Source organism: Primulina tabacum, chromosome 7 (assembly GCF_025594145.1).
Source record: "Primulina tabacum isolate GXHZ01 chromosome 7, ASM2559414v2, whole genome shotgun sequence".
In the NCBI taxonomy this organism is placed as follows: Eukaryota; Viridiplantae; Streptophyta; class Magnoliopsida; order Lamiales; family Gesneriaceae; genus Primulina; species Primulina tabacum.
Genome location: NC_134556.1, coordinates 42,415,526 through 42,429,090, shown reverse-complemented (window position 1 = coordinate 42,429,090; position 13,565 = coordinate 42,415,526). Strand labels below are relative to the sequence as shown.

Sequence of the window (13,565 nt, the reverse complement as noted above, 5' to 3'; positions counted from 1 at the left end):
CGATATGGAACTCCATCAGATGAATATCAAGATAGCTTTTCTCAATAGAGACATTGATGAAACAATTTATATGGTGCAGCCAGAACATTTGCATTGGGAAATCAAAAGAATGTGGTTTGAAAACTTAAGAATTCTATCTATGGGTTAAATGAAGCTTCTCGTCAATGGTACCACAAGTTTCATCAAATAATTATCTCATTTGCTTTTGAGGTGAATGGAGTGGATGATTTTGTGTATCATAAATTCAGTGAGAGTAAGTATATCTTTCTGGTTTTATAGTGGATGGCATTTTTCTTGCCACAAACGATAGAGGTATGTTAAACAATGCCAAGATATTTCTCTCTAGACATTTTGAAATGAAAGATCTTGGTAACGCCTCATTTGTGTTAGGAATCCAAATACACCGAGATCGTTATCGAGATATTCTTGGATTGCCACAAAAGGCTATATGTTAAAGTGCTTAAAAGATTTGGCATGCAACCAAGTAACACCCTGCTCGCTAAATGAGAGAAATTTAGTCATAAACAATGCCCTAAAGGAAGTCTCGAGATTCCGGAAATGCAAAAGACTCCACATGCTTTGGCTGAAGGAAGTCTTATGTGTGCTCAAGTTTGTATGCGTCCGGATATTGCTTACATTTTTGGAATGTTGGGCAGATATTAAAGCAACCCGGGAATAGATAACTGGAAAGCATCCAAAAGGGTAATGAGATACCTAAAGGGAACTACTGATTACATGTTCACATATAAGAGGTCGAACAGTCTCGAGATCATAAGATTTTCATACTTCCGCTTTAAGCCAATATATCATGAGATCCATTTAAGGCTATGTATTTCTTTTTGTTGGCTTAGCTATCTCTTGGAGAAATGCCAAACAAGCACTAACAGCTTCCTCCACCATGGCGGTTGAATTTATAGCGTGTTACAAGGCATCTAATCATGCAATGTTGTTGAAGAATTTTGTCATTAGGATGCATATTCTAGAACGAGTTCATAAACCACTGAAATTTTTTAATGACAATAGATCAGTTGTATCGTATTCGAACAATAATAAGAGCTCGACAAAATCGAAGCACATCGACATCAAATTCATTTTTTTGAAAGAAAGAGTACAAAGTGGACAGATATGGGTGTAATTCAGTTTGATGAAGTCTAGATCTAGTGAGAGTTTGTACTATACATGTTATGTTTAATTATGTTGTTCAAGCTTATATATTTGGATTTTTTTATCAGAAATAAAGTTCACTATTTACTTTACACTTTGTCTAACTGAGTTTAAAATTTTGATTTCACTTTGGTAAAAAAAAAGACCAGTTAAAACTGACATGAATAGATCATCTTGCATATAATTTTTATGTCACACATTCATTATTGATCTGTCATTTGATCAAATTGATGGCTTAGTTGTGATAGATACAACAAATATTGTATTGATCTTATGTCGATATAATTAATGGACGAGATTGTTTAAGAAACCATATGATTCTGATGACAAAAGTTTTGAGCTCATTAAGTTTAACACATTTATAAGATTACACATATGGGTCAGTGATGGATTGTTGGAATTTTAGGGGTCATAACTGTAGTTATAAATACTTAAATGTCATCATTTAAATAAGTCATAAATTGATGTGGTCTAATTTAAAATAAAAATTGACTTACGGCTTTAATTTCATGATATTATTGTGTGTATACTGTATATGATATTTCTGAATTTTTGAGAGTTCAAGTTAGAAATAATGAAAATTTTTTTAATTAAAAAAGAAGATTATAGTCCGAATTTTGCGTAAAATCATTTAGTTTTGTTTCTCATCAACAGAACTCTCTGGTTTGAAAAGAAAACTGCAATATTGAATATAATTACCCATAGTCGTCTACAAGTCATAGATTTTGGTATGCTTCCACAATTATGATTATTATTTGAAACCGACAGATGTGAAATTCGATGCATGCTCGTATTGGTGAGGTGAGATTAGATGTAGATGCGGGTTGTAACAGCATAAAGTAAATATTTAAGTATGACGAAACTTTCGGGGATGGGAGCTAAAGCAAGTCTGATTATGTCTTTGGGTTCAGTGCTTAGAGCAGAATCGGAAGGCATTGTACTTTTCTCCCCGCATAATTCATTTGGGAGAGGATCTCCGGTTGGAAGAAACTCTCATCTCATAAATTCAGTCACTTGTACGTTATTAGATGTTCTTATCGTTAACAAAATCGAAGTAACTGATGATGACCGGGTGAATCGGGTGCGAGTTTTGTGGGCGATTACACCGGGTCGGATTGATGAGATGGAGATGGTTGTCCATGCACCTGGACCTGCACTCTCAATGGAGAAAGAACGTTAATGAGCACCGGAAGATTTTCCGGCATGATCACTCCGACGCTCAAGTCAGTGAAGGATTTTTGAGAATCTTGTAATAAATATTGTAGACAATATGTAAGTGAACGAATCTTTAAAGTTTGAGCAAACCTGATATTTATAGCAAGAAAGACAACGATGACCTTATTTTTAGTGCACACTTACTAATTATGGCAAGATAGTTGTCCATACCCTAGTTTCTGACAACTTATCTGACACGACAAATCCATGTGATTCTGACAGTAATGATTATCAAAATAAGGCATCCCATACTTGCGTACTCGAGTGCGGTGCTACTATCGAGGTAACCCGGGTAGAAAACCACTATCCGATAACTTGTCTGGAAGCCCAGGCTTCTGGTAACTCGAGGTATATGCTCGGCTACTAATAGCTCTGGGAGATAATGTATCGGGCATAGATTTGCTTGGATATTTGTCGGATTTGCACAAAAATTCTCATAACCTGATCCATGACCCGTGATCATCTGATACCCATGACCCGAGCCTCCCGGGTATCACCATAGCCCATTAAATCTTGTCATTTACTCTTAATCCAAGGTTTATTACATTAAAAACAATTCTGAATCAAAGAAAAATTAAAAGGTCCAAAATGTATATATACATCTGGTAGAGACCACAACGTTCAAATTTCAATAATACTATCGATTCACAATATAAAACATCAAGTAGGTTTATTTTGATATCGTTTCACGAGTCTATATCCATAAAACACGTCGAATTAAACATATATATCCTGAAAAATAGTATTTTACATTAAAAAAAACATCAATTTTTCATGATTTTGGTCAAGTTAGAAACTTGTCTCAGAAGGTTTTTTTTATATAAATATCATCGTAATCCACAAATTAGTAAGTAAATACGATTACCGAGTGGAAATTTATCCAAACCAATACCAAATTTTGGATTCAAATGCCACTTAAGAATAAAAACCAACCCCAAAAAAGGTACCCAACCACATGGGGTTAGTGCGCCAGATTCCCCAGTTCCCCCAAATACAATTTTCATCATTCAAAACAAACCCACAACTTTAATTTAATCCCAAAACAACCCCTAAGCAACCGGTGACAGAGAGTTTAACATGAGTCGAAACCAAGTGCCAGTATTTATCCAAAATTACAAAACAACCCCAAAAATATCGAGATGACACTTTCTACCTCCCTCCTGTGGCTCTCCCTACCACGTCCTTGTACCTGATAACAGAGTCCAGCCTCTGAAGCTTCAACTGCTGCTTAAATTTGTTGATAAAGTCGTCAGCTTTTGCATCCACTTCTTCATCACCGTCTGAGGCTTTAGCGTTCCCATTCTCCTTCACAGTCGCCAGCCTCCGCCCCTCGACAATGTCCTCTTCTTCAAGATGACGAAAAGGGGATTTCAAACTGGCCGATTTCTTCATTCTTGCAGGGAGTTTGGCCGGGATCTTGCCGGAAGCAGGTTCCGTGTCTGATTTAGTCCTGCTAAAGTGACCGCCTTGTAGGTGACTGTAAATTTCATCCATGGTTTTCCACTCAGTTTCTTCACCTTTCTCTTCATGGGCAGGTTTAAAACCTTCCAAGCTCGAATCTTTCGGTTCAAAAATGAATTGGGTTTGCGTTTCTAGGGGATTCTTTACATGGGCTTGTTCGAAAATGAATCCACCTTGTGACTGGGAGGTTGTTTCAAGATTTTCTAGGGGATTTTCTTGGAAAAAATAGTGGGACTGTGTTTCAAAAACTTGAGCTTGAAACTGGTTGTCGGAATCTGTGCTAGATTTTTTATTAATAGACAAATTTTGAGTATCATGAGATGTGAAGTGCGGGTGAAAATTGATAGATTTCAAACGCTGGAGAAAAGAGGATGACTTGGAGATTTTGGGCTGATTGTTTTCATTTTGAGATGAACTTTCTTGCAAGTTTTGAGGTTGTTCTTGAGTGGTAAAAGTAGAGGTAAAAGTTATAGTACCTATCATGAGATTTAGGAGTACAAAAAGAACAGTGGGAGTGAACCAGCTGTTTATGAATGCCCATATTGAGGAAGGTATCGCAGATGCAGATTCAGATTCTTCGAGCATTGTCTCTGTTGAAAAAGTTTGGTTCTTGAGAAAGATAAAGATGTTATCTGATAGAAAAATTTGGGGTGTGGTAAAAGAAAATGGGAGTGGTGGGTGGAGTTGGTATCTCCCAAAAATAAAGTGTAAGCTATGGTTGCCTGAAACTTATTACCTGGATTTATTAAGCATTAATGAAACGTAAATTCATATTTGAATCCAGAGACCTTTTTTATTATGAAATATTGATGTTGGTGGACATTCACACCGAATTCTTTTTTTAGGAAATACCGACTTCATTTTTAAATTTTACTAGAATCGATCAAATTCAGATATCTTTCCCCGCACTTCGGCCGTTTTCTATTTGTCTGATTTGAGAACTGTACGATATTATGTTCGGTTATGAGTTACGAACTTATTGTCCAAGCAATTTAACCAATTGAATTTTTGTAAAAAAAATATATTGGCTCGTAGTGGATTTTGAAATTTTTTTATGGGAAGAAATCCCGAGTAGGATGGAGGGTTCAGTTGCAGTTCATCTTCTTAAGCATTCTTAATCATGGTGTTTTTTTTGGTTATAATTGAAATCGAAAGAATAATGAGATTATAAAATTTTCAAGGACATATGAAAGTTGGAATAAATTTTCATAATAAATTACAACATTTTTTGTTAAGAGATTTGTTCTTATTTTGATGGAGCCGTTTAGTAAAAATTGGGTAGATTTTTGTAGAGAAATGGACAAAACAGAAAATGATGGGTGTTGGATTTTAATTAAAAGTAGTGATGATAGGGACAGGACAGCAGAACATGGAAGTGGGAGTTCCCATTCCCATACGAGCACCTTTATTCAGGGCTGTTTTTTTGTGATGAGTTTGATTCATTTGCTAGGTTTGCTTGGACAACCTGAAAAAAGATTTGTCGTTGGAAACTTGATTCGTTCAAACCTCGGCAACCGATTAAAATTGATTGGGTTGTTCCTTATTTTGAAGAAATCTAGAAAGCTAGATTAGCCAGCTTATTCAGGAGAATAAATAGTCCAAGCTCTTTATACCATTTATCATAGCCTTCTTTTGATGATTCATGCTCGTTTTGATAAAGTATTAGTTTTCTCGAATTTCATCTTTGTCATCCAAGCGGTGACTTCATCAACGGAGAATCGTGGGCATGATGATATCATTATCAAGGAGATTCATTATCTCTTTTATTCATTTAATTTTCATTCGTCAGCACATGTTAGCTGTATTCCAAATATGGTGACTCATTGTATTGCTCATCATGCACATCCTTCATTATTTTCTTGGATCGAAGGTGTCTTTCTACGATCAGCTCAAGTGATTTTGCGTTTTCTAGGCATGGTAGGGGGAATTTTTTGCAGGATGCATTAAGAAAGAAGGCAAGGAAGCATGTGGCTAAATCCAATGGTGTGGCATCTTCCTTTGACTTTACACGTCGGCCAATAGTCGTCCTTAACATAGCTGCTAGATCTTTTGTCCAAGTTAGAAAACAAAGAAGGAAGAAACAAATTGACAGATGAATTCCATAAATTCACGTGTATTGATTTAGAGGATGACACTGAGCATAAATACACAAAATGAATTGAAACAGATCTTGACACGTATCTAACAAATTCTGTTTTACGGTTACAACCATTTTAACAACTTCAAATCTTATCAACAGATATTGGAATTTAGCTTGATGGGCCAATGTATGGACTGATCTTCAATCATGGGCTTCCAATTCTTTAGTTTACTTAACTTGGCCCCTCAAGCTGAGCAGGGGTGAGTAGACCACTCGAAGCTTGGATCGTAAACGAACAAAGGCAGCTGCTGTTAGAGCCTTAGTGAGAATGTCCGCAGTTTGATCAATCGAGAAGACATGTCGAACATTCAGAGACTTGGCTAAAACCTTTTCCCTTACAAAATGGAGATCCAATTCAAGATGTTTAGTGCGAGCATGAAGAACAGGATTAGCACTTAACGCGATAGTGCTCAGATTATCACACCAGAGAATAGGTTGTTGTGATGAGGTGACATGTAATTCTGATAGAAGAGACTTAATCCATAACAATTCAGAAGTGGCATTGGCCAAACTTCGATACTCGGCTTCTGTACTTGAACGAGAAACAACTGTTTGTTTCTTGGAGCTCCAGGAGATTGGAGAATTCCCAAGAAACCAGCAAAAACCAGAAACAGACCTTCTATCATCAGGATCACTGGCCCAATTGGCAATCACAATAACCTTTCAAATTGAAAGAAAATGCAGAATCCAAACTAATACCAAAGCCAAGAGTGCCGTTGATATACCAAAGTATGCGTTTGACAACTTTCCAGTGTGTATAGAGAGGGACTTGCATAAATTGACAAACTTTGTTGACACTATATGCAATGTCTGGTCGGGTGATTGTTAAATACTGAAGGGCCCCAACTGTGCTTCGATATAGTGTGACATCTTCAAAGGCATCACCATCCCTGGAGGATAACTTAACTCCCCTGGACATCGGAGTTGGTAAAGCTTTCGCATTACTCATCTTGGTTTTGGCAAGCAATTTTCGAGCATACTTTGTTTGATGAAGGAACAAAGAGTGATCAGCTGGATAAAGAACTTCAATGCCTAAAAAATATGAAAGATCACCAAGATCTTTAAGAGAAAATTGAGTATCCAGCTGCCGAATTAACTCGTTGATGTGACCAAGATGACTTCCTGTTATTAATATATCGTCAACATATACAAGAACATAAAGAACATAATCAGAAGCAAGTTTGATAAACAATGAAGCATCAGCTTTGGATGCAACAAAACCCATGGTCAATAATGCACTCCGGAGACGATCAAACCACGCACGAGGAGCTTGTTTCAACCCATAAATAGCTTTGTGTAATTTGCAAACCAATCGAGTATTAGAATTCTTGACTTCAAACCCTGGTGGTTGTTGCATATACACCACTTCATTGAGATGACCATGTAGAAAGGCATTGTTGACATCCACTTGTTTAATTTTCCATCGCTGAGCGGCAGCAATGCTAAGAACAGTACGTATGGTTGTGGGTTTTACAACTGGACTGAATGTTTCATGATAATCAAGCCCCGGAGTTTGAGAATATCCTTTGGCGACAAGACGAGCCTTGTAACGAGCAATAGAACCGTCCGGATGTGTTTTAGTTTTAAAAACCCAACGACAACCAATAAGAGGTGTGTCATTAGGAATAGCAACCAAAGACCATGTTTGATTGGCTAATAAAGCACGAAACTCAGATTCCATAGCTTGACACCATTGTGGATTCATGGCAGTTTCTTGAAAGGTTAAAGGTTCTGAGATTGAGGTGCTGTCAGCAAGGAAAGCTTTGGGCTTGAAAATACCATCCTTGGCACGAGTAGTCATTGGATGATAGTTCACTATGGGCAGGGAAGCAGCAGCTGGAGAAGGCGTGGTGGATGAAGATAAGGAAGAGGAAGACACGGGCATAGAAGCTGGAGAGGGAGAAGACACGTTAGATGAAACCTCATTGGTAAGTGGACAGGATGAGGAGTTAGAAGTAAAACAGGAAGTTGATGGTGGTTGAAAAGTGACTGGGGATAAAGTTGACAAATAAAAGGGATACGAGAGCTTATGAAGGACAGTCGTGACAGAGTCTTGAGATTTATGACTGAAAGGAAAGCTATGTTCATCAAACTTAACATTCCTAGATATATAAATACACAAAATGAATTGAAACAGATCTTGACACGTATCTAACAAATTCTGTTTTACGTAAAAACCATTTTAACAACTTCAAATCTTATCAACAGATATTGGAATTTAGCTTGGTGGGCCAATGTATGGACTGATCTTCAATCATGAGCTTCCAATTCTTTAGTTTACTTAACTGTCCATGGTGGGTCGAAACAACCCTTTATTTTCTGTTAAAGTCCAAAAAAATTATGGGGTGCCTGGCTCATCAATTTGCACTTGTTAGGGCTAAGCTTAATCCATCGATAAGATGCCACTCTATCAACAACGTGAGATATCCTCCAAAGGACATAAATTTTGAGTTTGTTCAGGGTACTACCACCCAAAAGCTATTTTGAAATCTAATTGTTATCCAGACAAAAATTAATAACTAATTTAGTACGTACAAGAGCGTTTATCGTTTAAGTAGCTTGCATGTTATTTACTTTTTGTTTTTATATTGACTTTCTCATTTATGAATTAATTATATTTTATCGGGTATCACAAATTTATATAATGAGATGAGTTGATTTGATAATATTTTTATTAAAAAATAATATTTTGAAATATAAAATAATTATTTTTTTTATAAACTGGTTTGTGAAATGGACTTTCGAGTTTGTGTGATAATTTGATTGAATGAAGTAGTTTTAAGGGTGTTTAGTTGAATTGAATCAAATGAGAAGCTAAAAGAATGAACGAACAATCACTTCTGCGCTGACTCGACAACTTTGTTTCAGAAAGTGTCGACGCTGTGTTGCTCAGTTCTCTCGCGAACCGCACAAAAATCCTTTGGTTCCAAAAGTGTCGACCTCTCTTTCTGATCTGGATTACACATTTTGTTCCTTCCCACGATTTCATTTCATGCGTATCGATTCTATTTACTCACCCAGTGTTTCGTGCTTTGTGTCGGTAGTCTGCTGAATTTAACACGAAACTCCAATAACGGTGGGGTTTGATTGACGCCATGTCATTTCTCGAGGTTATCTCTTTCGTTGCGATTAAGAGTGGTTTCTCTTGAAAATTTTCACTGTTTCTTGGGTTATTTTGAGATGAAAAAATAAGATCTTTCTGCCATTTTTAGTTGGGATTTTCGTGATTGTTCTGTAGGATTCGTTGCCGGTGATCTGGAGTGGGAATATCAGAGGGAACATACTGTTTTACTCGGGTAAATCCTTCCTGAAAGTTTCTGGATACGTGAAAAAGATTGATCTTTGTATTCTCGGTTTTGCATTGTATCGTGTGGTCACGAAACGGGGATTATTTAAGAGAATTTTTTCCCGTGTGAATAGCTCGATTTTGACTGTTTTATAATGCCATTTAAGTTCCATTCTTCATCTTTCATGGTGAAAAGTTTTGATTTTGGTTGAATTTTCATATCCGTTGAAGTTAATTAGCTTATTCGTTTGCGTTTGAAGTATTTTAGGACTGAATTTCATTAATTTTATTCCAATGAAGGTTTACTGTGCTATTTTCCCGTTCCTTATCAGCATTATGTGTTAAGCTCAGGAGCTGGGACGATCAGCATTCAAAATACCCACTTCTCATTAGCGTTCAAAATACATGAATTCATGATCACCTGGAAATGGTTTCTCGTTGACATTATTATTCAGCATAAATACAGTTGCTTTGCTCGTAAATGCTATTATTTTACCGGATTTATGTTGTTTGTCGACAGTCTTTTGTGTTTGTGGCAAGTATAGGATTCCATACCTTTGATTTTGTTGCTGATTCGTTAATGTTGCTGAAAACCTGTCTCTTAATTTACATCTTTAGTTTCTCTTTGGGAATTCTCAGTTTAGCCAAATATGTGCTCTTTGCTGTTTTTTATTTATGAGCAACACACAAATTGTCCGGATCGTGTGTGATGATACAGACTCAAATTTTCAATTTCATTTCAGGGATTCTGTTTATTGATTTTGATCTACCGAGGTTCCAAAATTTATATGCTTTTTTTCATAAAACTAATTCCAATAATTATAGTGTTCTGAACGCACAGGGGTTTAATGCAATGGCCCTCTGTAAGACGAAAACGTTTGAAATTTTATGTGCTATTTTTATAAAGTCGCAAGAGTGCCGGCCCTCCGAATTTCTGGGTCCGCCCCTCGATAATTAAAATTTCCATGCTTAGCTATCTAAATTGTTTGCCTCCCATACAAGTTTAATTCTCCTTATTTCTTTTTCTTTGGGGGTTTTAATAGACTTATTTCAACAAAAGCTTTCTCAATCCATGTCCAACACCGTATGTGGCCCTCAAGACGAGGAATCGGAAAGATGTCGGGACGCAGACTATGCTCTCATCCTTAAAATGGTGGCGATTGCAGCCATTCTGACTGCAGGAGTCTGTGGTGTGGCCATTCCTCTACTCGGCAAGAAACGCCGGTTCCTCAGGACTGATTCATACCTCTTTGTAACTGCCAAAGCATTCGCCGCCGGTGTAATCCTCGCCACAGGATTTGTCCACATGTTAAAGTGTTTGGAGAAGAAGAAGGCGGTGCGATGCACATCGTTGGAATGCATGCACATGCGGCACATCACGGACACAGCCACTCACAAGAAGAGGGAGCCTGTGAAGGGCGTATTCCAGAGCATTCACACAGTCATTCCCCCTCACATGGGATTGGACACGGAAATGATGACACGGGAATTAGACACATTGCTGTTTCACAGGTGTGGAATTAGCCCCTACCAAACCAAATGGAAATACTAATGATCTTTTTATAAAACGAATTTCACCCCTAGGATTGTTCTCACCACCAGTTGTTTTGGTTTCTGAAATGACCGCTTTCCGGCACCTTCTAATTTTTTCCCCCGGTAATTTGGTTCATAAATTTTGTAGTTCACAATTTTCTGTAGGGGTGTCAGCGGACTTGGGAATATGCATGAATCTATCCACCGTCATCCGTATGACTAGGAGTATTTTAAGATCTATGACAAGAAAAATAGTACTCATTTCATGATTCCAGAGTTGATACAAACTTCCTCGCATCTGAGAGAGATTATTTTTTGCAGGTTTTGGAACTTGGGATTGTGTCACATTCTGTGATAATCGGTCTATCCCTTGGAGTTTCACACAGCCCGTGTACAATTAAACCGTTGATTGGAGCACTTTCATTTCATCAGTTCTTCGAGGGCTTTGCTCTAGGAGGCTGCATTTCAAAGGCTCATTTTAGGACCCTTCACTCGACATTAATGGCATGCTTTTTTGCCTTGACAACCCCCATAGGGATTGCTGTGGGAACGGGATTTCCTCGATTTATAATTCTAACAGCCCACGAGCTCTAGTTATCGAAGGAGTGGTTGATTCAGTATCTGCTGGAATTCTTGTGTACATGGCTTTGGTGGATTTGATTGCTACTGATTTCTTGAGCAAGAGAATGAGCTGCAATGCAAGGCTTCAAGTGTTGTCATATTTTGCTTTGTTCATAGGTGCCACGATGATGTCTTTGCTTGCGTTATGGGCCTAACTTGTTCTATCTTCCATTTTTTGATTTGGACGATATCAGATTTTGCGATGACAATAACTAATACCCCCTTCGATTCCATGATGTGAGTTGGGTTGATTGGGTTGGGTAATCATGTAGGATTTCACTGGTAGTTTTTGGGTTTCAATTGCATTCCTAAATATATCGCATATATCCTTCTATTCAATCTTTATAAATAATTAAGAGGGAGCCATCGAGATGTGCGTCATGATACTTGTAGATTTTTGTTTTATAAATTTGTAAAAATAAATAATTATTTTTTAAAAACGTTTGCAAATGCTATCTATAACTGTTGAGATTAACAAGAAAATTCAAACGAAATTGCAATGAAAAATAAGAATGACACGGATTTACTTGGTTCGGATTGAGATCAATCTTACATCCAAGGATATGGGAACACCCAATTGAATCCACTAAATAAATGAGTTATACAAGATTACAATTATCACAAAGTCACACCACCGAGCTCTTGTTGGTTCCACGTGCGGAATTTGAGATAATAAAACCCGAAAATAAAAAATAAACTGGACACCGAGATTTACGTGGAAAATCCCTAAAAATTATTATGGTAAAAACCATGGGCAAGATGAAAAGAATTCAACTATAATATTTTGTGGTGTACAACTCACTCACTGTGTTTCTAAAGAGAACACACACTCTCTTAATACAGGAGAACAAAACACCTAACAAATATTATAGAACTAAGCACTCAAATGCTTATAAGATGAGAGAAAACTCGAAGAATGGATGATTTCAGAATGAAGGGGGAAGCTCTATTTTATAGAGCTTCCTGTCAGTGTGAAAACGCGTTTCATATTAAATGAAACGCATTTCATTTTCCAACCAATTATTCCCCAACCACTAGCCGACATGTAATTAATATAGTTCAACCGAAATTTCTCCCACTTGGAGATTTGACTGAGAATCAAACAAATCTCCACACATCTTTTCAATCTTGTCATTCCCTGCTGCTTACGTTTCTGCTAGACCACTTGAGGATCTACACCACTCAAACTTATCAATGTTCACTGGCTTAGTCAGAAAATCAGCTATGTTATCTTTCGTATGAATCTTCTGCATATCCACACTTCCTTCTTCTACTACTTCCTGTACAAAGTGAAATTGGACTCCAATGTGTTTTGTCCTGGAATGAAAGGCTGGATTCCTTGCGATGTGCAAGGCACTCTGACTATCACAAAACAAAGGAACATTCTCTTGTCTGTGCCCGATCTCCTCCAATAACCTTTTAATCCATATTGCCTCCTTGCAAGCTTGAGTAGCTGCCATATATTCTGCCTCTGTTGTAGATAACGCCACAATTGTCTGCAATTTTGAAACCCAGCTTACAGCTCCCCCTGCAAGTGTAAACACATAACCAGTAGTAGATTTTCTCTTATCAGGATCACCTGCATAATCTGAAAATCGACGTAGCCCCTGAGTGTAAAATCCGATCCTCCATAACATAATGCAGCATTCGAGGTACCCTTAATGTATCTAAGGATCCTCTTAACAGTGCTCCAATGCTCTCGTCCAGGATTCGCCATATATCGACTAACTGCTCCCACTGCTTGAGCAATGTCCGGTCTTGTACAGATCATAGCGAACATCAAACTTCTCACTGCTGATGCATACGGTACTCGAGACATCTCCATCCTCTCTGCTTCACTGCTAGGACACATCTCGGAGGATAACTTTAAGTTAACAGGAAGAGGTGTAGAAATTGGCTTACTATCTTGCACGTTGAAGTGTTGCAAGACTTTCTTCAAATAATTTTTCTGAGAAAGCCAAATCTTTCTGTTTCCAACATGTCGTCCACATACAACAGCAAAATGATATAATCATCACCAGACCTCTTGAAATATGTACAAGGGTCTGCACTCAATCTGTTGTATCCAAGGCTCATGATATAGGAATCAAATCTCTTGTACCAACATCTCGGCGCCTGTTTGAGACCGTACAGAGATTTGTTCAA

At 37.5% G+C, this 13,565-nt stretch overlaps 1 protein-coding gene and 1 pseudogene across 1 annotated transcript; one reads left to right on the top strand and one right to left on the bottom strand.

The window, feature by feature from the left end:
* Positions 1 to 3,528: 3,528 nt before the first annotated feature.
* LOC142550820 (uncharacterized) lies at positions 3,529 to 4,425 on the bottom strand. Its single transcript, XM_075659867.1, has one exon. The coding sequence runs from the start codon at positions 4,423 to 4,425 to the stop codon at positions 3,529 to 3,531; it is 897 nt and encodes a 298-aa protein (XP_075515982.1).
* On the top strand, positions 4,421 to 11,651 carry LOC142552357 (zinc transporter 4, chloroplastic-like; annotated as a pseudogene).
* The last annotated feature ends 1,914 nt before the right edge of the window (positions 11,652 to 13,565 follow it).

Coding starts and splice junctions, on each gene's coding strand:
- LOC142550820 (XM_075659867.1), bottom strand. CDS start 4,425: ATGCTCGAAGAATCTGAATCTGCATCTGCGATACCTTCCTCAATATGG.